This window comes from Lynx rufus, unplaced genomic scaffold, assembly GCF_022079265.1.
Source record: "Lynx rufus isolate CCGP_SWC_20201006 ecotype Redwood Valley unplaced genomic scaffold, mLynRuf1.p SCAF_9, whole genome shotgun sequence".
NCBI lineage: Eukaryota > Metazoa > Chordata > Mammalia > Carnivora > Felidae > Lynx > Lynx rufus.
This window is the reverse complement of record NW_025814897.1, coordinates 71,098,003-71,120,711: the sequence shown is the minus strand read 5'-3', so window position 1 is coordinate 71,120,711 and position 22,709 is coordinate 71,098,003. Positions and strand designations below refer to the sequence as shown.

General features: G+C 35.8%; 1 protein-coding gene across 1 annotated transcript in view; it reads right to left on the bottom strand.

Annotated features, from left to right (window-relative positions):
• The window catches only part of PDE3B (phosphodiesterase 3B), a 170,876-nt gene that overhangs the window by 25,682 nt on the left and 122,485 nt on the right, over window positions 1-22,709 (bottom strand). Inside the window, exons 5-9 of the mRNA XM_047070666.1 lie at window positions 19,984-20,090; window positions 9,188-9,398; window positions 8,551-8,627; window positions 1,968-2,119; window positions 673-810 (exon numbers count right to left, since the gene is read on the bottom strand). Coding sequence (XP_046926622.1) covers window positions 673-810; window positions 1,968-2,119; window positions 8,551-8,627; window positions 9,188-9,398; window positions 19,984-20,090 — 685 coding nt within the window. The remainder of the gene's footprint in view (window positions 1-672; window positions 811-1,967; window positions 2,120-8,550; window positions 8,628-9,187; window positions 9,399-19,983; window positions 20,091-22,709) is intronic.

Below are 22,709 nucleotides of genomic sequence, written 5' to 3'. Positions count from 1 at the left end.
AGTGAGGTGAAACTGTATGCCCGCCACATAAATTATCCTTATGTTTGTACATTTCATAAATATGATACCTGGAAGATAATGAGAGTGATATTTTGAGAAGGTTAATCTGATGCTGTTGTATGAACCCCTCAGGGAGAACCTTGAGTCTGGGTGGTAACAAGGAACTATTTTTCCATGGCTCTAGCATGAAACGAACCATTTGGCCTTCGGGAAAGTACGGAGAGGCAGGTGACAGAAATGAAGCCTAAGTTTCAGTGGTTAGAACTAGCTCACATTTTATGTCCTCTTCAACCTCAGGCTTCAGTATAAAGTAAATCTTTATTCTGTAGTAAAATTAAACCCCATTAATACAAGCCAAAAAACTACTTTTCATTTATTCAATTAAAATTTATTTTAATATTTTAAATTTATATTTAAATTTAATATTTTCATTTATTCAAATAAAATTATACATTATATAATTATTTTTATATATGGGTTTATACACACACACATATATGTATATATATCTTCTCAAATTTTTTACTGAAAACTTCATTTGTGAGAAAAATAATTAAGTGAACAATGTTGAAGTTGTGTCTAAACCAACATTATACATTTTTAGAGTTCGTGTTTTATAAAGATCCAAGGAAAAATTAATTTATGATAAAAAAGTAGAGATTTTAAACAAACCTGACTAAGGATCCTTCCTGATTTCTCTCCCATTTTTTCAACAACTTCAAATATTTGAAAATTCCAGTTGTTCATCTTCTCTATTAAGGAATCATAATCTTCTATTAAAATCAGGTCCAGTGATGCTTCCTGTTCAATCTGTACATATAGGGGGGAGAAACACAAACCAACTCAACCTCACCTTTTAAAAAATATTGTTAAATCCACATCCAAAAACACTTAAAACTGAACATTAAAAAATGGCCAATATTATTTTCTACAGAAGTTATTCTCAAACATAATCTGTACTTCCTAGTTCTTCTCTTTGTAAAATGCTATCAGAAAAATGTAAAAATGTCTTCTAGGCATAAGAAGACTTATTAATCTTCACAGTACTTTTACAAATAAAAATACTGTATTTCCAAAACACTATACAAATCTAAAGTCCATTATTTTTTTTAGAAGTTATACATATCAAAGAATAATAGAGACTCCTATCCTTATACTGGCATTTATTACCAGTTTAACTAGTAAGGAATGGATGGTTTTTTTCCCCCTAAAAATCTTAAATTTTGAACTTAAAAACAAAAAACTATTATAAGCAGATTTTGTTTTTTAATGCTTTATGCACAAGTTCCCCACACTTTAACATACACAATTTAAGAAAATATCAGTATAGAAAGTAATATATCTATTGTATCACTAAGTAAAATGTGTTCATTTTAAAATGAACGCACTTTGTTGTTCTCGGATGATGAGTTCAGAAGCACAGCTGACCCTTAAACAACACGAGTTTGAACGACGCAGGTCCACTGCACATGGAGTTCTCACAGGACAGCACTATAAATAGTCTGTACTCACGGTACTCTTGGTACAGTAAATACAGCATTTCCTCTTATGATTTTTAATACCATTTCCTTTACTCTAGCTTTACTGTAAGAATACAGGATACAATACATGCAACATACAAGATACGCGTGAACTGACATATATGTGTTTATGCGATCAGTGAGACTTCTGATCAACTGCAGATTACTAGTAGTTAAGTTCTGGAGGAGTCAAAAGTTATATGTGAATTTTTGACTGTGTGTGGGAGGGTCAGCACTCCTAACACCAGCACTATTCAAGGGTCAACTGTAACTATTATTTTTAACCCAAAGTATTCTTTAATATGGTATGACTTTTCAGCAAAAAAAAAATAAAAATAAAAATACTATTATATTAAAAATCTTGTTCTGAGCAAAAATAATGACACTAGTACTAAACCAATATTATATTTCACCTTAACATAATCATATGGAAAGTTTATCTTTTACATTTGGTTGCTGTTCATTCTGTGCCTCTTCTGTTAGGTGAGTATCACCTTCCAAAAATAATTTTCTGCAGTCTGTGTTCTCTGTTTCCACTTCATGTTGCACTTCTGTGAGGCTGAATGATTGTTTTGAGGAAATGGTGTTGTCTTCATCACCTTTCAAGAAATACATATAGTAGTAAGAAGAATAAAACTTGCACTATATGCATAGTTTTATAAGGAAAATTATTTATAAAAAATCTTCACATAAAGTGAACCATACTGGCATTCAGGTTAAATAAATGGCACCATTAAGTTGTATCTTGCTGGATTATTTGGCCCAGGTACCTTGTCTGACAACACAGACATTTCACCTGATATATCTATTCATGGATGAAAGAAATGGGGGTGGGGGTGGGGATATTCTTTATCAAAGTGAGAAACAGGAAAATTCTGTCTTTAGCAATTTGACGTATGCAATTTCCAACATGTGAAATTGTTTGAATTTTAGCTATGAAAACGCTAAATTCATAATTATAAATGAATGAAATCAAGGCACATCTAAAAAGGAAAACATAGTATCATTTATTGTGAATTATTTCTACCAATGTGATTAATAATATTTTTTTCCCCAAGTCTCATGGAAAAGAGAAGCAGCACTGGTAGGTAAATAGTATTCATTCACATGTAAAAAAAATCATATTCATTCTATTTGTAATCTTAGAAACAGGAAGCTTCCCCCAAACCCATCAACAATAGAAGAAATAAATGGTAGTATATTCACACAACTGAACAATAGGTAGCGAAGAGAATGAACCACAGCCATATGCAACAATATGGATGATTCTTAAAAATGTGTGGAATGAAGGAAGCCAGACACAAGGTACATACTCTGTGATTCTGTTTATAAAAAGCTCAAAAACATATGAAAGGCAAGAAAAATGTTATCTTTAGAGGGTATACCTGGGAGGGGCCTGAGGGGAAATTCTGAGGTGCTGGTACTATTTCGTTCATTGGTTTATTAATCGGGGTGATAATACAGTGTATGAATATTAATTCAGTTATAAAGTTATGATGTGATTGCTTTTCAATATGTAGGGTTTTTTCCTAAGTAAAAGGGTTTTTAAGAGTACTTATTGGAACTGAGTTTCAGAAGAACTAGAACTTGATAATGGCAAGCTTTTTCCTCTGTAAAATATGGATAACAATATCTATCTTACTGGAAGTTACATATAATAAATGGTCAATAAACGTTAGTGATAATCTGAACTTAATACACTGAATATACTAAAAAATCATTAACTAATGGTGACCAGGAAATATTATTCTTTGGAAAATATTACTTTTTCCCAATGAAAAACATTTAAGAAATAAAATTTAGAATATTCAACTATTCTTGGTAGGTCAAGGCAGTACTACTATAATAATATTCTAAAATTACCGTCCATCTAAAAATTGTTGACATCTAAGGTACATTACCTACTTACATTTTAATGACCCAAACTCCTAGTAACTATATCTTACACAGAACAGTAATAAAAACAGTTGAAATAAATGTAATAAGTTCTTTTCCAAAGATGTCTACAACACTCTCTCTTATACTCCTTGCACTCTTCTCAAATGTATTCCTGTAGTTCTTCCATCAAGAGGGAGCATTTATTTCCTAATCCCCTGGAATCTGGACAGGCCGCATGACTGCTCTGATGAACAGAAAATGGCATTAAGTAACACTTTAGGTGTGTTTTGGGTTGAGCCATTAACTTGATTGGCAGCTCCTCCTCTCTTCGAATCCAGCAAACATGTTGGAAGAAGCCCATACAGGGGTCATATTTAGATGGACTAGTCAATAGTCAACAGACATGTGAGTAATCCAATCCCATCTTGGAAATTCAGCCCAATCATTCCCTCAGATGACTGTCACCCTTACCAATATCTGACTGGAATCACATGAGAGTCCTCAAGTGAGAATGTCCCAGCTGAGACCAGTCAATCCAAACAACTGTATATATATAGTATAATAACATACTATAAAATCCACCCATTATAAGTGTATAATTCAACAATTTTAGTAAATTTACAGAGTTGTGCAACCTTTATGACAATCTGGTTTTAGGACATTATCATCACCCCCAGAAAGTACCCTCCTGTTTATTTATAGTTGATCCTTATTTTCATTCTAGGCAATCACTCCTCTGATTATTGTCTCTATAAATTCACCTTTTCTAGAATTTTATGTAAATAGAATCATACAATATGTAATCCTTTGAGCCTGGCTTCTCTCACTTAAAATGATGTTTTGATTTTATACGTGTAGTGGCATGTTACCAGAAGTTTGTTCCTTTAATTACTAAGTAAGATTACATTGAATGGATATACCACATGATATGTATCCATTCGTAACTTGATGGATGTCTGGGTCATTCCAACATTTGCAGCATCATCAATGATATCATGACACTCCCAGTCTTGTCTTTGAGTGCTCATATGTTTACTCATGGATAAATTCTTAGACATGGTATTACTGGGTGACATGGTAAATTTATGTGTAACTTTTAAAGAAACTGTCAAAATGTTTTCCAGAGTGGTATACCATTTTATATTCCCATCAGCAATGCACAAAGGTTCCAATTTCTCTGCATCCTTGCTAACAAGTGCTATTGTCTTTTTGTTGTTGTTGTTGTAATTTTTTTAAACGTTTATTTATTATTGGGAGACAGAGAGAGACAGAGTGTGAGCAGGGGAGGGGCAGAGAGAGAGAGAGGGAGACACAGAATCCCAGGCAGACTCCAGGCTCTGAGCTGTCAGCACAGAGCCCGACGTGGGCCTCGAACCCATAGGCCATGAGATCATGACCTGGGCCGAAGTCGGGTGCTTAACCAACTGAGCCACCCAGGCGCCCCACTATTGTCTTGTCTTTTTAATTATACCTATTCTAGTTTGAGTGTAGTGGTATCTTATTGTAGTATTAATTTGCATTTCCTTAGTGACTATTGATGTTCATCATCTTTTCATGTGTTCATTACCCATTTATTTATATCCTTCACCAAATGACTCAGACCAAAATATCTGACATCTCTTGCCCATTTTTTAGGTAGACTTAATATTGAATTATAAATGTTCTTTATGTATTATGGATGTAAGACCTTTATCATATATATAATTTCCAAATATTTTCTCTCAATCTATGGTTTGTCTTTTCATTTTCTTATTGTTGTCTTTTGAAGTGTAAAAGTTTTTAATTTTGCTGAAGCCTAACTTGTCATCTTTTTTCTTTCATGGATTGTCCTTTTGGCATTGTATCCAAGAATGTTTTGCTCAACTCAAGGTCACAAAGATTATGTCCAATTTGTTCTTCTTCAATTTGCAAGGTTTTAACTCTTACACTTAGGTCTATGATCTATTTTGAGTTACTGTCTGTGTATATAATAAGGTAAGGGCCCAAATTCTTTCTTTGACAAATGAATACCCAATTGTCTTGGCCCCAATTGGTGAAAAAACTATGCTTTCTCTTTTGAATGGTCTTGACTTCTATATCAAAATCAACCGACCATAAATGCAAGAATCTATTTTTGGACTTATAGTTCTGTTCCACTGAACTACGGGCTCATCTTTTGATACTTCACTATCTTAATTACAGTGGCTCTATAATAAATTATGAAATCAGGGAGCATCAGTCCTCCAAATTTGTTCTATTTCCAAATTGTTTTGGCTATTGTTGGTCATTGTCTTTCCATGTAAAATTTATGACCAACTTGTCAATTTCTACAAAAAAGAAAAAAAAAAAGCCTGCTAGAATTTGTTAAGTATTGCACTGAATTTCTAGATGAATTTGGGAGAATAGCCCTATTGACAATACTGGGTTTTCCAGTCTTTAAATAAGAAATGCCTCTCTGGGGCGCCTGGGTGGCGCAGTCGGTTAAGCGTCCGACTTCAGCCAGGTCACGATCTCGCGGTCCGTGAGTTCAGGCCCCGCGTCAGGCTCCGGGCTGATGGCTCGGAGCCTGGAGCCTGTTTCCGATTCTGTGTCTCCCTCTCTCTCTGCCCCTCCCCCGTTCATGCTCTGTCTCTCTCTGTCCCAAAAATAAATAAACATTGAAAAAAAATTTAAAAAAAAAAAAAAATAAGAAATGCCTCTCAATGTATTTAGATTTTCTCTTTTTTAATTTTAATTTTTTTTTTTTTTTTTTTTTTTTTTGTGAGAGAGAGCACACATGCACCAGCAGGGGAAGGGCAGAGGGAGAGAGAGAATACTCAGCAGGCTTCATGCCCAGTGCAGAGCCTGACATGGGGCTTGATCTCACCACTGTGAGATCATGATCTGAGTCTAAATCAAGAGTTGGACACCTAACTGGCTGAACCACTCAGGCACCCCATAGATTTTTCTCTATTATCAACAATGTTTTATGTTTTTCAGTTTATAAATCTCTTGTTAAATTTATTCTAATTACTTCATTCTTTTTGATACTATTACAAGTGAAAATGTTTTCTTAATTTCAATCTATGATGGCTCATTGCTAGTACACAGAAATACAATTTTGTACAACACTGATATTGTATCTTATCTCTGCTAAACTGATTTATTGGTTCTTGTGTGTGTGTGTGTGTGTGTGTGTGTGTGTGTGTGTGTGTATTCTTTGGGATTTTCTATATAAAGGATTATATGCTCTACGAATATGAGACAGTTTTATTTATTTATTTCCATTCAGGATTCCTTTATTTTTCTTTCCATTTTTTTGGCTAGAACCATCAGTACCGTGTTGAAATGCTGAAAGCAAAAAATCTTATCTTATTCTTGATCTTAAGGAGAAAACATCAGTCCTTTTCCATTAAGGTGTGTGTTTTTCAAAGATGCCCTTTATCATGTTGAAGAACTTCCCTGCTATAACTAGTTTGAGTGTTTTTATCATGAAAGAGTGTTAGATTTTATCAAATGTTTTTTCTGCACATATTTGGATTATCATGCATTTTTCTCCCCTTTTATTCTATTAATGTGGTATATTACATTGATTGATTTTCAACTGTTAAACTGCCCTTGCATTCCTAGGATAAATACCACTTAGTCATAGTGTAACCATTTCATATGTTGCTGGATTCCGTTTGCCATTATTTTGTTAAGGGTTTTTGTGTTTATACACATAAGAGATATTGGTCTGTAGTCTTTTTTGTTTTTGGTTTGTGATACCTGTGTCTGGTTATGACATCAGGATATCACTAGTCCTTCAGAATGAGTTGGGAAGTTTTCCCCTCCTACTTTTTGGAAGAGTTTGTAAAGGATTGCTCTTCTCTGTGTGTGTGTGTGCGCGCGCGTGTGTGTGTGGGGGGGGGTGGGTGTGTGTGTTTTAAACAATCTCAGAACCAAAAATTACTGAACTGTACACTTTGATTTTTTTAATGCTTACTTATATTTGAGAGAGAGAGCATGTGCGCATGTGCAAGCAGGGAGGGGCAGAGAGAGAAGAGACAGAATCTAAAGCAGGCTCCAGGTTCTGAGCTGTCAGCACAGAGCCCAACGTGGGGCTTGAACCCACAAACTGTGAGATCACGACCTGAGCCAAAGTCGGATGCTTAACCGACTGAGCCACCCAGGCGCCCTTGAATTGTACACTTTAAAAGGGTGAAGTTTATAGTACATAAGGGGATCAGTACGAGCCTATAATCCCTAAGGGGGCCGATCTATTGCTGATTTACTTTTATTCTTAGTGTGCGGTGCTGCAGAGTTTTCCAAGTTATCCCTACCACGGTAGGCCATCACCTCCAATATCTAGCTCTCTAGTCCCATGGAGGTACCAAAAGGATTGCTCATTCTATTAGTCACTGGACCCTCTGGAAGGAGCAAATACCTTTTTCATAGCCCCATACTCTAGGCTTACTTCATGAATTTCTATCCTCCTCCAGATCTTGTACTGGTAATTGTGAGGAGCTTGTTAGTTTTCAATGGCTTTAAGCACATTTTTGTTGTTAATAATTTGTCCAGCTTTTCTAGCTACTTTCAAGGGGAATGACGGTCTGAGTTACCTAGTTAACTATTACTGTATGCTTGAGTCATCAACATTTAAAATTATAAAACCACCATAATTTTATCACCAACAGTATTTCTTGTTTGAGGATATAAAATGTTTCAGAATGATATAATAAACTATATTTTAAAACAACTCCTCTCTATGTCATAAAAACTCTTTTGGGCTTAGAGTTCAACATTATCATAATTAATTACTCTATTTATGAACCCTACCCATAAACTGAAAAGACTGCATTCATATGTATAGCACACTTTAGTCCTTTTTTTTTTTTTAAGATTTTATTTTTAAGTAATCTCTACACCCAACGTGGGGCTCAAACTCACAACCCTGAGATCAAGAGTCGCATGCTCTTCCGACTGAGCCAGCCAGGCACGTCCCCAGCATATTTTAGTCTTCAAAACACTTTTACCCTCTGTTATTTATAACTTGTTCCTAGTAACTTCTCTACTTATCTTGTAAGTATATAAAAATGTTATAATCTTCATTTTAAAGATGGATAAACTGAAGTTAAACTCACATTTATTCATTTCTAAAACAATCTAAGAAACTGTTCTGAAATTCAGACACACAGGACCTTTGCAATCTCACCTGACTTTCCACTGTGGCAGTCTATACCAGATTCGGATTCAGATGTTGAAACATATTTCAATATTTGATGTCCACAGCTTAAAGAATAAAATAGATAAATATACATTCATAAATGAGACAAAACTTTTTACCTAAATACAATTTTGAAATCTGTTTAACTTTTAACCAGGAACCCCATTGCAAAATATCATACAAGTCCAATCTCTCTATAAACTTAATAGGCTTTATCCTGGAAGGTATCTTGTGTCCCCGAAGAAACTAACATATTTTGAAAGTCACCACTGAGGTCTGAGGTAAACACTTATCACTGATAAAAAACTGAGCAGAAATGAAAACAAACACCGTATGAACTGGGTACTAAGGTAGTATATACTAAAAGAATTCTCATAATTTACTGGTATCTTGAGATGGATAGAATACTACTATATATCACTTTTGATAGAGATTACTTAATTCAAAAATGAACAATTGCACTAAAATGAGGAAAAGTTTCTTAAAAAGAAAAACTACTTGATAAATAGGGAAGATACAGTCTTAATCCATCAACTAGTTATAACATAAAACTAGAAAACTAGGAATACTTTATTAAAATAACCTATATTTTGAGACAGAAATAATCAACATTTAGGAAACTTACCTGTTACATAAACTGCTATCAGAATTTCTAACATGCTGATAAAAATCTGGTGAACTGGGTGCACTGCCCAGAGATCGGTGTAAAATAACACTTGGCTTAGTAAGAGAACTGGCAGTGGCAGGAAATTCTACAGGTGATCGATTCATTAGAGAGCCAGCGGAGACTGGTCCATGGCTGGGAGAATTCACAGGACTCAGGCTGGGGAAAGCACCTGAAAAATTCAAAAGAGAAGAAAGAGATCAATAAATATGTAGGCGTGTGTTTGTGTTTATTGTCTATGTATATTTATAAAGAGCATTTTCCTTTTTTATTTAAAAAAAATTTTTTTTTAAATATTTATTTATTTTTGAGAGACAGAGTGAGACAAAGTGAGACTGGGGGAGGGGCAGAGAGAGAGGGAGACACAGGATTGGAAACAGGCTCCAGGCTCTGAGCTGTCAGCACAGAGCCTGACGCGGGGCTCGAACCCACAGACTATGAGATCATGACCTGAGCCGAAGCACCCAGGCGCCCCTGCATTTTCCTTTTTTTAAAGAAAGCAAAGTATTTGCAATTAAATGATAAACCAGATTTCCACGTGGAGCTATCTTCAAGACATTCCAGGCATTTAAGCAGAATATAGACCATGTTTGTCATCATGAATGAGTGTGAAATAAACACCTGTGGCAGGATGGCACAGATATTGAGAGTGTAACTAAGATGTACACAAAGTGTGGTGCAGATTTTCCTAATTCACATTGGTGTTTATCTTTCACATGTTGAATCCCCACCAGCTTGATCATCCACATGAAGAAAGCATGGTTACCAGATTTTACTGAAGAACCAAAGTTCTTAACAGCATTAAGCAAGTTGAGCGAAGACAAAATTATATGTTAACACAACTGCAGATCTCTTTTAAAAATATGCCCAAATCTTTCCAGCTCATTCATTCGACAAATATTTGAGAGCCTACTATATGGTGGAAGATGTGTTGGATTTCACAATGAGGAAGAAGTTACCATCCCTGCTACTCTACAAACCTAGAGACTAGTGGTGAGTACAAACAAGTGCTAAGTGCTAAAATAAGGGGGAAAAAAAAAACCCAGAGTACTTCAGAAATCCATCTCTAATGCTACTGATCTGCTCCAAAAATCTTCACTGAGTGCCTTGAACTAAGGTGAAATGGGTATATCTGGAGAGAGGTAGGCAGATTTAAAACTTCATTTGGAAATAAAGATCCAAGTAAAGTGTGAATCAGAGAGCACAGCACATAACGGTTATTCAGGACCTACAACAGTTTCACCATAGCGGTATAAACACTTGCAGATGTGTGTGATGGTTAATTTTATGTGTCAACTTGGCTTGGCTATGGTGTTCAGCTGTGTGGTCAAGCACCAGGCTAGTTGTCGCTGTGAAAGTATTCTTCAGAGGTGACTAACACTTTAATCAGTAAACTGAGTAAAGCAGATCACCCTCCCTAATGTGTATGGGCTTCAGCCAATTGGTTGAAGGCCTTAAAAGAAAAGACTGAGGTCCTCCAAAGAGGAAAGAGGTTTGCCTCAAGACTGCCTTCAGATTCAGGACTGCAGTATCGACTCGTTCGAGAATTTCTAGCTGGACAGCCTGCCCTGTAAATCTCAAACCTGCCAACCCTCACAGTCTTGCAAGCCAATTCCTTAAAATAAACCTATCTCTCCATCTCTCTCTCTCTCTCTATGTAAATACACACACACATCCTATTAGTTCTGTTTCTCTGGAGAACCCTAATACGATGTGTTGTTTTATTTAATCTTAATAACTTTGTGAGTTAAGTAGTATTTTCATCTTCATATGTCGGAGGAGAGGAGAGGGGACTCCAAAAAAGTAAAAAAACTTGATTTAACAGTTAAAAAAGTCAAAAAACTGTGTTAACAGTTAACACTGTGAGATCAGACTCTTTTCCCAGGGCTGCCACTGCTACTCTATCAGACTCATTTCTTTAGAGGTTCCTATAATTTCATACAATGTTAGGGCTGAATGGGATTTTTTTTTTTTTTAATCTGGTCAACTTAATGTCTCAGAAGAGGAAACTGAGGACAAGGTGTGTCTTGCTCGTCATAATCACTGGTTACTAACTGGAAACAAAGGTTCCAATTTTTAGCCTTCTTTTCTCTAATTATACTAGTGAGTATCCAAAATCCTGACAAGTGGGCTAAGAAGAATAAAGGGTATAAAATCTTAGTGTAGATACTGGATATACAGACAAACCTAGAAATCCTTAAAAAATGCTTTCTATAATATAGATCCACCATTTTATTTTAAACCCTCTTTATTGTGAAATATAACACACACATAGAAAAGTTACAATGGGACTACTCATCACTCAAGCTAAGACATAAAATATGGCCAGAGCTCAACCACCCTGCCTTCTAACTCCCCTGCCTCTCTTTAAAGGAAATCATTATTTTGACTTTTATGGTACTGTTTTTCTTGCCTTTCTTTATATTTATACCATGTATGTACGCATTTTTTGACAATGTGGATTACTTTTGCCCCTTTTGTGAATTTTGTAAACTGAATTAGACAATAAATATAAATGCTTCTATGCCTTGCTTACATTTTAAAATAATATTTCCAGGCAGTTACTTGTTATTGTGGTTGATTTTCAATGCCATATCAAACTGTATGCATGAATACAGCACAATTTTATTTCTCTATTCAAGTACTGAATGGCCAAATTGTCTTCCAAAGTGGCTGTAGCATTTCACTTTCCCATCAGTGTATCAGAGTTTCCACTTCTGAACGTTTTTACCACTTGTTTTTATCTGTCTTTGTAATTACAGACATCACAATAGTATGAAGTCACAGGTCACTGTGGTTTTGATTTACATTTTCCGTTATGATTAATACTGAATATCTTTTCATGTGGTATGGGCCATTTGTACATCTTCTCTGGAGAAACATCTATTCAGATTTTTGCCCATTTTTTAAGAAGGTAATTTGTCTTTTTATTATTGAATTACAGACATCTTTGTATATTCTGGATAAAAGGCCACTATCAAATACATGATTTGCAAATATTTCCTCCCATCCTGTGTCTTATCACTTTCTTTAGGTCTCTGTAGAAATACAAATGTTTTCAATTTTAATGAATTCCAATTATCAGGTTTTTTCACTCATGAACTGTGCTTTCGGTGTCATATCTTAGAATGCTTCGAAACCCAAAGTCACAAACTTTTTTTTTTGTTTTCTTCCACTAGTTTTAGGCTTTCACTCCTACCGTTGAGTCTATGATGCATTTTGGTTAATTTTTGAGTATGACAAAAGGTAGAATTCCAAATTCATTCTTGTTCCTGTCTATTTCCAGGATTTGCTAAAAACACAATTTCTTCCCCATTGAATCATCTTGGCACCCTTGTTGAAAATCAGTTGACCACGTAAGGATTTATTTCTGGACTCTCAATTCTATCCCACTGAGCTGGAATATCCTTATGCCAATACCAGTCTTGATTACTACAGCTTGGTAGTAAGTTTTAAAATTTGCCAGTGTGAGTCCTCCAATTTCTTCTTTTTTATTAAAACTGTTTTAGCTATGCTGGGTCCCTTGAATTTCCATATGAATTTTATGATCAGCTTGTCAATTTCTGCAAAGAAGCTAGCTCAGATCTTGATAAAGATGGCAAGAAATCTAGAACAATTTGGAGAGAAATGCCATCATAACAATATTACATTTTCTGATCCATGAACACAGGAATATTTCTTTTATTTATTTTGACTTCTTTAATTTCTTTCAACAATGTTTTACAGTTTTCAGTGTACAGGTCTTACACTCTTGTTAAATTTGTTGCAAAATATTTTACTCTTTTTAATGCTAACTGTATACAGAATTATTTTAATTTCATTTTGCATTGTTCATTGCTAGTATACAGAAATACAACTGATTTCTGCCTAGAGATCTTGTATCCTGACACACTGATAAACTTCTTTATTGGCTGTAATAGATCTTAATGAATTTCTTCAGATTTCATAAATACATGACATTATACGCAAATATAATTTTACCTCTTCCTTTTATTCCTTCTTAGCTAATTGCAGTGGCTAGAACCTCCAATCCAATATTGAGTAGAAGTAGCAATTTTAACTATTAACATCGTTTTATATTTTCATTTTATAATTTCTAGTTCTATTTTCTCTTTGATGAGATACTATTGTCATACTCAATACTCTTGAAATGGGGGGCGCCTGGGTGGCGCAGTCGGTTAAGCGTCCGACTTCAGCCAGGTCACGATCTCGCGGTCCGTGAGTTCGAGCCCCGCGTCGGGCTCTGGGCTGATGGCTCGGAGCCTGGAGCCTGCTTCCGATTCTGTGTCTCCCTCTCTCTCTGCCCCTCCCCCGTTCATGCTCTGTCTCTCTCTGTCCCAAAAATAAATAAACGTTGAAAAAAAAAAATACTCTTGAAATGGTTTCTGCTACGACTTTAAACATATTTATAATAGGAGATTTAAAGTCATTGTGTGCTAAGTCCAAACTCCAAGCCCCGTCAGGCAAATTTTGTGTTGGCTGTTTTGCTTTGTGTGCATGGCAAAAATTTGCTTGTGTATTTCATTTTTTTTTGTTGTTGAAAACTGGACATTATATTTTAACAGTTCTGGCATCAGATCCCTCCCACTTCCAAGGTTTGTTATGTTGCTGATTTATGTTTGTTTTCTTGTTTCTGATTGTTGAATGACTTTCCTGGACTAATTATGTAGATTCCGTTTTCTCTGAGGTGTGTAGCCACTGAGTTCTTTGCTGGTTTTTTTTTTTCCTTTAAGCTCTTGATTTATATTTTAAGCTTGACTTCCTGCAAGTCACCCATGGGTCAGTATAATTTTGTGGTCAGCGAATGATGTGTCAGAACATTTCTTTAAATGTTTTGCCTACACGTCATCTGTAGGAGGGAATGTTTGAAAAGATACACCTTCAAACTTCAGTTTACGAAACGGCCTTAGATTTCACATCTCACTTGTGAGAGCTTCTAGGTCAGCTACAGATAAGTGACTAGGGCCTTCTCCTTTCCCAGATCTTTCCTATGCACATGCACATCCTGGCACAGGATCCTGAGATCTTCAGGAATCTGTCAGACACTTTCAAATTCCCTATGGTCATCTAGTAGTATCCAGATTTCGTTTTAAATTCTCAGGCAGCTCTTGTTTACCACAAGTGAAATAACAGCCTTAGGTGGTCACAATGTTGGCTGGCATAGGGTTTGTTTTTTAGAAAGCTGAGCTCCGAGTCAAATCAAATACCCACAACACTTCAGGAACAGAGATTTTCCAAGGAGCTTTAAGTTTATATTAAGTTTGGGCAAAGTGTTTATGTCCTCTTGGGGGAGTTTCAAAAGAGGTCAGATCTTTCTGATGGCTGCAATGCTATTGGCTTTTAGCAATAGTGCCACTGAGGGAGAAAGCTGGGAAGGGATAGTTCCCAAATAAAATGCCACAGAACCCATCGTCTTACAGTCTGTCTTGTACAGAGGACTTCTAGTTTTTTCTCAGGCTTGTGTTAATTTCCAGAGTTCTGAAATGGCTCAGTTTCTTTTTTTTTTTTTTTTTAATGTTTATTCATTTTTGAGAGACAGAGAGTACGAGCAGGGGAGGTGCAGAGCAAGAGGGGGACAGAGGATCGAAAGTGGGCTCTGCACCAACAGCACAGAGCCCAATGCGGAGCTCGAACTCACGAACCGTGAGATCATGACCTGAGCCGAAGCTGGACGTTTGAACGACTAAGCCACCCAGGTACCCCTGAGTTTCACTTTTTTCACCCCTATTTTTGTTATTTTAGCAGGAGAGTGAGTTTACAGAAACATTCTCTCTGCCATTCCTGAATCAGTCTCTACATGTGATACTAATACTTTGAAACTCATTGAGACTTGTTTCATAGTCTGACAAATGGTCTACTGTTATCAATCTTGTGTGTATTCTTTGAAAAAATATTCATCCTGGCTGAATGTAGTGTTTTACAGTCAGGTCAGTTAATTCATATTGTTCTAATCTTTCTTATATCTATACTAACGTTTTGGTCTGCTTATTCTACTAGTTAATGAGAATGGTGAGTTAAAATCTCCAAATATGAATATAAATTTGTCTATTTCCCCCCTTTAGTTCTGTCATTTTTTGGTTCATGTATATTATTGCTATGAGATCAGAAGTAACTGTGTCCTTATATAAAGAGTGGGTGTCTTGTAAAGAACATATGCTTGAGTCTTGTGTTGTTAACTGTCTGACAATCTTTGTCTTTTAACTGGAGTGTATTTTCACTTTTTGTTGAAAACTGAATATTTTTAAAATATACTTAACAACTTTAGCAGATCCCTCCCCCCCCCACAAAATGTATACTCAATGTAATGTAGTCTGTTTAATCCACTATCTTGCTATTTATTTTTCAGTTGTTCCTTCTTTTTCTCTTTTATTTTCTCTTTTCTTGGATTCTTCTGGGTTATTCAAGTTTTTTAAAAAATCATGCCACTGTTACCTCCTATGATTGTTTTTTACTTATACCTTTTTTTTAAATTCTTTTAATTGTCACTCTGTATATTACAATGTGCGTCTTTAAAGTATTAGTTTCTCTCAAACTTAAAACTTTTTACTACTTTTCAATCATTGCTAGTACATTACAAATCCATTTACCCTTCTCCCACCCTTTATATGCCATTGTTATGATACATTTGACTCCTTCATATATTATGCATGCAACAAGGAAGTGATTATTGTCGTTGTTATTTCTAAGTTACATCCAAGTTAGTTAGCATATAGTGCAACAATATTTTCAGTAGATTCCAGTGATTCATCCCTTATGTATAACACCCAGCACTCATCTCAACAAGTTCCCTCCTTAATGCCCCTTACCCATTTAGCCCATCCCCCCACTCACAGTTTGTTTTCTGTATTTAAGAGTCTCTTATGTTTTGTCTCCGTTTTTATATTCTTTTGCTTCCTTTCCCTTATATTCATCTGTTTTGTATCTTAAATTCTTCATATAAGTGAAATCATCTGATATTTGTCTTTCTCTGACTGACTTGTTTCACTTAGCGTAACACCCTCTACTTCATGGTGTTGCAAATGGCAAGATTTCATTCTTTTTGATTGTTGAGTAATATTCCATTGTGTATGTATGCATGTAATGTATATATATATGCATATGTATATGTATATACACCACATATTTTTTATGCATTCATCTGTCAATGGACATCTGGGCCCTTTCCACACTTTAACTATTGTTGACAGTGCTGCTATAAACATTGGGGTGCATGTGCCCCTCAAAACAGCACAACTGTATCCCTTGGATATACACCTAGTAGTGCAATTGCTGGGTCCATTATTATTGTTTTTAATCAACATTCACTTATATTCACTCAATTTAGGCCTATTAGAGCTTTTTATTCATTCCTATCATTCTGTGCTTCAATCTGGATCATTTTCCTCCTACCTAAACTACTATCTTTGCTGGATCTTAGTAGTGCAGGCCTATCAGCAATAAATTCTATCAGCCTTTGTTTGTATGAAAAAATATTATTTCAATTTAATTTTTAAAATGTATTTTCATTGGGGTGCATGGGTGGCTCAGTTGGTTAAGGGTCCAACTTGAGTTTAGGTCATGATCTTGTGGTTCATGAATTTGAGCCCCGTGCTGGGCTCTGTGCTAACAACTCGGACCCTGGAGCCTGCTTCAGATTCTGTGTGTGTGTGTGTCTCTCTCTCTGCCCTTCCCCAGCTCACACTCTGTCCCTCTCTCTCTCTCTCTCAAAAATAAATAGACATTAAAAAAATTTTTAAAGATATTTTCATTGATAAAGAACTCCAGGTTGGCATTTTTCTGTTTTTTTTTTTCAATACTTTTAATATGCCATTCTATGTCTTTGAGTTCATACTTGGTATTATAGAATCACTGAATATTACTGTTGTTCCCTGAAAAATAACCTTTTTTACTTGGTTGCTTTTGAAATTTTTCTTGTTGTATAATTCAGGGGTTTGCCTGAAATCCCTATGATTTTCTCTATCTTCTTGGGGTTCACCAAGTTTCAGGAATTTGCTAATTCCCTTACTATTGTGGAAAATTATTCTGCCCTATTGTTTCTCTCCTCCCCTTTTGAGTCTTCATTTACACAGAACCATAATTGTGCCTTAAATGACTCTTAAATGTTGTTCTGTTACTTAGGCTCATAAACGTTAAAGGCTCTTATGTCTTCTGTTATGTAATACCTTTCTTTATCTCTGATAAGTTTCTCTGCTTAGAAATCTGCTCTGGCCGAAATTTATATAGCTTATACCTGCTTTCTTTTGATTAGTGTTAACGTGGTGTATTTTTCTCCATCCATTTACTTTGAATTTTTATGTGTCTTTACATTTAAAGTGGGTTTCTTATAGATAACATATATTTAGGTCATGTTTTTTGATCTACTTTAACAATAAACGTCTTTTTTTATATGTATTTATTTTTGAGAGAGAGAGAGAGTGAGCGGGGGAGGTGCACAGAAAGAAAGAGGGAGGCAGAGGATCCAAAGCAGGCTCTGTGCTGACAGCCCCCAGTGCGGGGCTCCAACCCATCAACCATGAGATCATGACCTGAGCTGAAGTCAGACACTTAACCGACTGAGCCATGCAGGTGCCCCCAACAATATAGGTCTTTTAATTAGTACATTTAGACCACTGGTGTTCAGAATGATTACTGATACAGTTGGATTAACATCTATCATATCTATTACTGTTTTCTATTTGTTGTCCTTGTTCTTTGTTCCTATTTTTGTTTTCTACTCTTCTTCTGTTTTTGTGGTTTTGAGAATTTTTATCATTCTACTTTCTTTCTTTTCTTAGAATATCAGTTATACTTCTTTTTCAACTTTTTTTAATGGTTGCCCTAGAGTTTGCAATGTACATTTTACATCTAACCCAAGTTCACTTCCAAATAACATTACACCACTTCACAGATACCTTATGAGTACCTTATGATAATAAAATAACCCCAATTCCTCTGTCCCTTGTATCATTGCTGTCATTCATTTATATATATGCATATATACACATACATAAAATACACATATGCACATATAATTGAATACATTGTTGCTATCATTATTCTAAACTACTATCTGTTAGATCGAATAAAAAGAAAAATAAAAGCTTTTAATTTTACCTTCACTTATGCCTTCTTCAGTGCTCTTCCTTTCTTTATGTAGATCTGAGTTTCTGACCTACACTACTATTCTTCTCTTTAGAGAACTTCTTTTAACATTTCTTGTACATCAGGTCTAGTGGCAACAAGTTCCCTCAACTTTTGTCTGAAAAAGTCTTTACTTTCCTTCACTTTTGGAGGATAATTTCAAAGGGTACAGAATTCTAGGTTGGCGTTCTTTTGTTTTTTTTCCTCACAATACTTTAAATGTTTCATTCTACTCACATGGTTTCTGAGGAGAAGTTTCATGTCATTATTATTTTGTTCTTTTATATGTAAGATTTTTTTTTCCCTTTTGGCTTCTTTAATGATTTTTTTTTTATCTTTAAATTTCTGTAATTTGAAAACAATATGCCTAGGTATTGTTCTTTTGGTATTTATCCTGTTTGGTGTTCTGTGAGCTTCCTGGATCTATGGTTTGGTGTCTGATACTAATTTGAGACGATTCTTGGTCATTATTGTTTCAAATATTTCTTCTATTCCTTCTCTCTCTTTTTTTTAATTAAAAAAATTTTTTTTGATATGAAATTTATTGTCAAATTGGTTTCCATACAATACCCAGTGCTCATCCCAAAAGGTGCCCTCCTCAATGCCCATCACCCACCCCCCTCTCCCTTCCACCCCCCACCAACCCTCAGTTTATTCTCAGTTTTTAAGAGTCTCTTATGGTTTGGCTCCATCCCTCTCTTTTTTTTTTTCCTTCCCCTCCCCCACAGTCTTCTGTTAAGTTTCTCAGGATCCACATAAGAGTGAAAACATATGGTATCTGTCTTTCTCTGTATGACTTCCTTCTCACTTTCTTCTCTTTCTGGTATTCCTTTTGTATTTGCCCCACAGTCCTTGGGTATTTGATTCTGCTTTTTCAATCTTTGTTCTCTTTGTTTTTCAGGTTTGAAGATTTCTCATGCTCAAGCTAAGATAGTCTTTCCTCAGTTGCACCCAGCCTACTGATGAGCCTGTTAAAGGCACTCTTCATTTCTGTTTCAGTGCTTTTTATCAAGAGCATTTATTTTTGTTTTATTATTTTAGGACTTCCACCTCTCTGCTTACATTGCCCATCCATTCTTGCATGTTGTCTACTTAATCAATTAGAACCCTTGGCATACTAATCATAGTTGTTTTAAATTCCCAATCTGGTAATTCCAACCTCCCTATCTGATTCTGATAAATTTCTGTCTATCCAAATTGTGTCTTTTACCTTTTGGTATGCCTTACAATTTTAAGAAGTGCCAGGACATACCTGGTAAAAGAAGCTACCGTAAATAGGTCTTTAATAATGGTGCTGAGGTGTGAGGGGAGAAGTGTTCTATAGTCCTGTGATCAGGTCTCAGTCTTTCAGTGTGAATCTGGATCTGCAACTATTCAGGTTAGTTTAGGTAGTTCTATATTTTATCCCTGAATTCCTAGTGCCTAACAAAGTACCTGGTATATACTGGCTGTTTAAAAAGTGTTTATGAATGAATGAGCAAACAGTCAATTAATGGTCAATCCAAATTGCTTAGTCATGTTATTTTACAACATATAAATGGCATTCAAAACCAGCTCTAAATGTATAATGAGAAAATTCTGTAGTACCATATACTTTGAGACCTCCCACATTTAAATCATAAAGAATGATTTCTTACCAGCTCTTCTTAGACCTATATGGTGAGTTAGGGATACGGAAGATGACCTTTGCTTCGGCATTGTCAGTAGATTTGAACTTAAAGGTCCATTTAGATAGGATCCTTGACTAAAAGGGAAAGATAACAAATTAACAATGTTAAAGCCATGGGAAATTTCCTCTTTTTTTTATTCATGGTCTTCAGTTCAACTAGGAAATACCTGCTTATACAGAATTTAGACATCTATCTAGTTGCTTAAAGGCCTAAAGCAGGAGCCAGCAAATGTTTTCTATAAAGGACCAAGTAGTAAATAAATACTTTCAGCTTCGCAGGCCACAAGGTCTCCACTGCAACTACTTAACTCTGCCATTGTAGCATAAAAGCAGCCACAGATAATAATAAATACAACTGTGTTTCAATATAATTTAATTTGCAAAAACAGCTATGGATCACATTAGGTCCACAGGCTGTAGTTTGCTGAACCCTGGTATAAAGCAGGTTATTAATATCATCTGGAGGACTTCTTAGAACACAGACTGCTAGTTCTACCTCCAGGGTTTCTGATTCAGTAGGTCTGGTGTAGGGCCAGTAATCTGCATTTCTAATAAGTTCACAGATGATGCTGACATTGCTGGGTCCAGGGACCTCACTGAGAATCACTGGCTAACATATACAGTTTTCACTCTCTTCTGTTCCCTCTCTTCACAGGTATCGATTACCCCCTAACTCAGTCATTTCCTATAACTGAAATATTTACTATAGGTTTTAGGGCTCTTATAAAGAAATTAAATGTAGGTTGGCAATCACACAGTACAGCCATGCGATGTATAAAATGCAACTTAAAATAAAATATATTTGAAAGCTTCCCAGTGCCAAGCGTGTAGCAAGGACACCATAAATTTTACCTTCTTTTTCTTCAATATTCACCATTTTCTTTTGTCAGTAAACTCCTGATGAGGGCACGTGGACACAGGCTCCAGGGCAGATCTAGATTCTCTCCTTCTCACTCGGTACTTTTTAGTACAGCCCAAGTTCTCAATAAGCTCTTCCCCAACTGCTTCATCTTTCCTGCACCTCCCTACCCATTACTGCAGGAAGGCCTATTTCTTCTGTGACTTAAAGGTTTTGGTTCATGTCTCCATTACAAATTCATCCACAATGTATTATAATTTCACTGCTTACAGATTCTTTTCCCTCATTAATTTGTGATTCTTTTTAGGGGCTATAAAGACATATCTCTGCATTGACAGTGGAGATAGCACAGTGCCTGATAAACGTGTTCAACAGTTATTTGTGGAATAAGTGAATGCTCTTTTCTTTAGGTTCCTAGTCTCAATTTTTTAGAGAACAGGTCACTTTTGCTCCCCAACTCTGAGTGGATGGACTCTTTTTCTTTTACCAACTCCTGCCTTGAGCCTCTCCTTGGACCTTTTTCTAAAATCTAGTTTCTTCTATATCCCCAAGGGAGAAACAAAATTCTGTACTATAGAAACAGAAGGCATGTAAAATCAGTTAGAACCATTTCACTAAAACTTCCTTGTTGACATTAACAAAAATTATAACAAAAGCACTATTTTGAGTATTTATTATGTACCATTCATTGTTTTATGTCGTTTACATACTTTATCTTTTCTAGTCTCCTATATGACAGACAAGGAAACTGAGGCTTGAAGAGGCTAAGTAATGTCCCCCAATTCATACAGCTAAAATTCACAGTGCCAGAACTAAAATTCAATCTCCAATTTCTTTGACTCTAAATGGAGAAAGCATTTACTCTCTACCTATTTTTAAAAAACGTTTATTTTGAGAGAAAAAGAGAGAGCACACGTGCGAGCCAGGGAGAGGCAGAGAGAGAGGGAGACAAAGAATCTGAAGAAGGCTCCATGTCCTTAGTGCAGAGCCCAGCATGGGGCTTGAACTCACGAACCATGAGATCATGACCAGAGCTGGAACCAAGAGTCTGACACTCAACTGACTGACCCATCAGGTGCCCCTCTACCTGTATTTTTAAAAGGTGTTCCCAGGGGTGCCTGGGTGGCTCAGTTGGTTGAGCATCCGACTTCGGCTCAGGTCATGATCTCATGGTTCACGAGTTTGAGCCCTGCATTGGGTTCTGTGCTGACAGCTCAGAGCCTGGAGCCTGCTTCGGATTCTGTGTGTCCTTCTCTCTCTCTGCCCCTCCCCCGCTCATGCTCTGTCTCTCAAAAATAAATATATGTTAAAAAAAATTTTTTTTAATTAAAAGGTCTTCCCACACCTTCCACAAAATAATTCTCATTCTATCTTGGTGTGTTTCTCCATCTGTAAAATTAGAGTTTTAGAAGTAAGGAGTTTTAAATTAACATCCAGCTGTTGGAGTCTATCATATTTTATTCTCAAGCCAATAGTAATGATGATTTGTTGATGATGTCACAAAAAGAAACAATATTCAAATAATACCACCCAATAAACTCATGTCCCTGCTAATGCTCAATCATTCTTTGTATTTGAGTACTCTTTGCTTATGCGTGGAATTGAGGAGATTGAGAAAGGGCAATAACAGTACCGCTCAGGGCAATATTCAACCAAAAATTTGTGTGCTCTACTGAAATTTACTTTCCGGTTAATATTCAAAACAAAGATAGGACTTTTTCCTTTTAAAAACAGACCCACTGCACTGTTCCATAGTTTTCTACCTTGATCCAGGGCCTTCTAATAATTGAAGTATACCATACGTTCAGTTAGCTGTTCAGAATTGAGAGGTACAG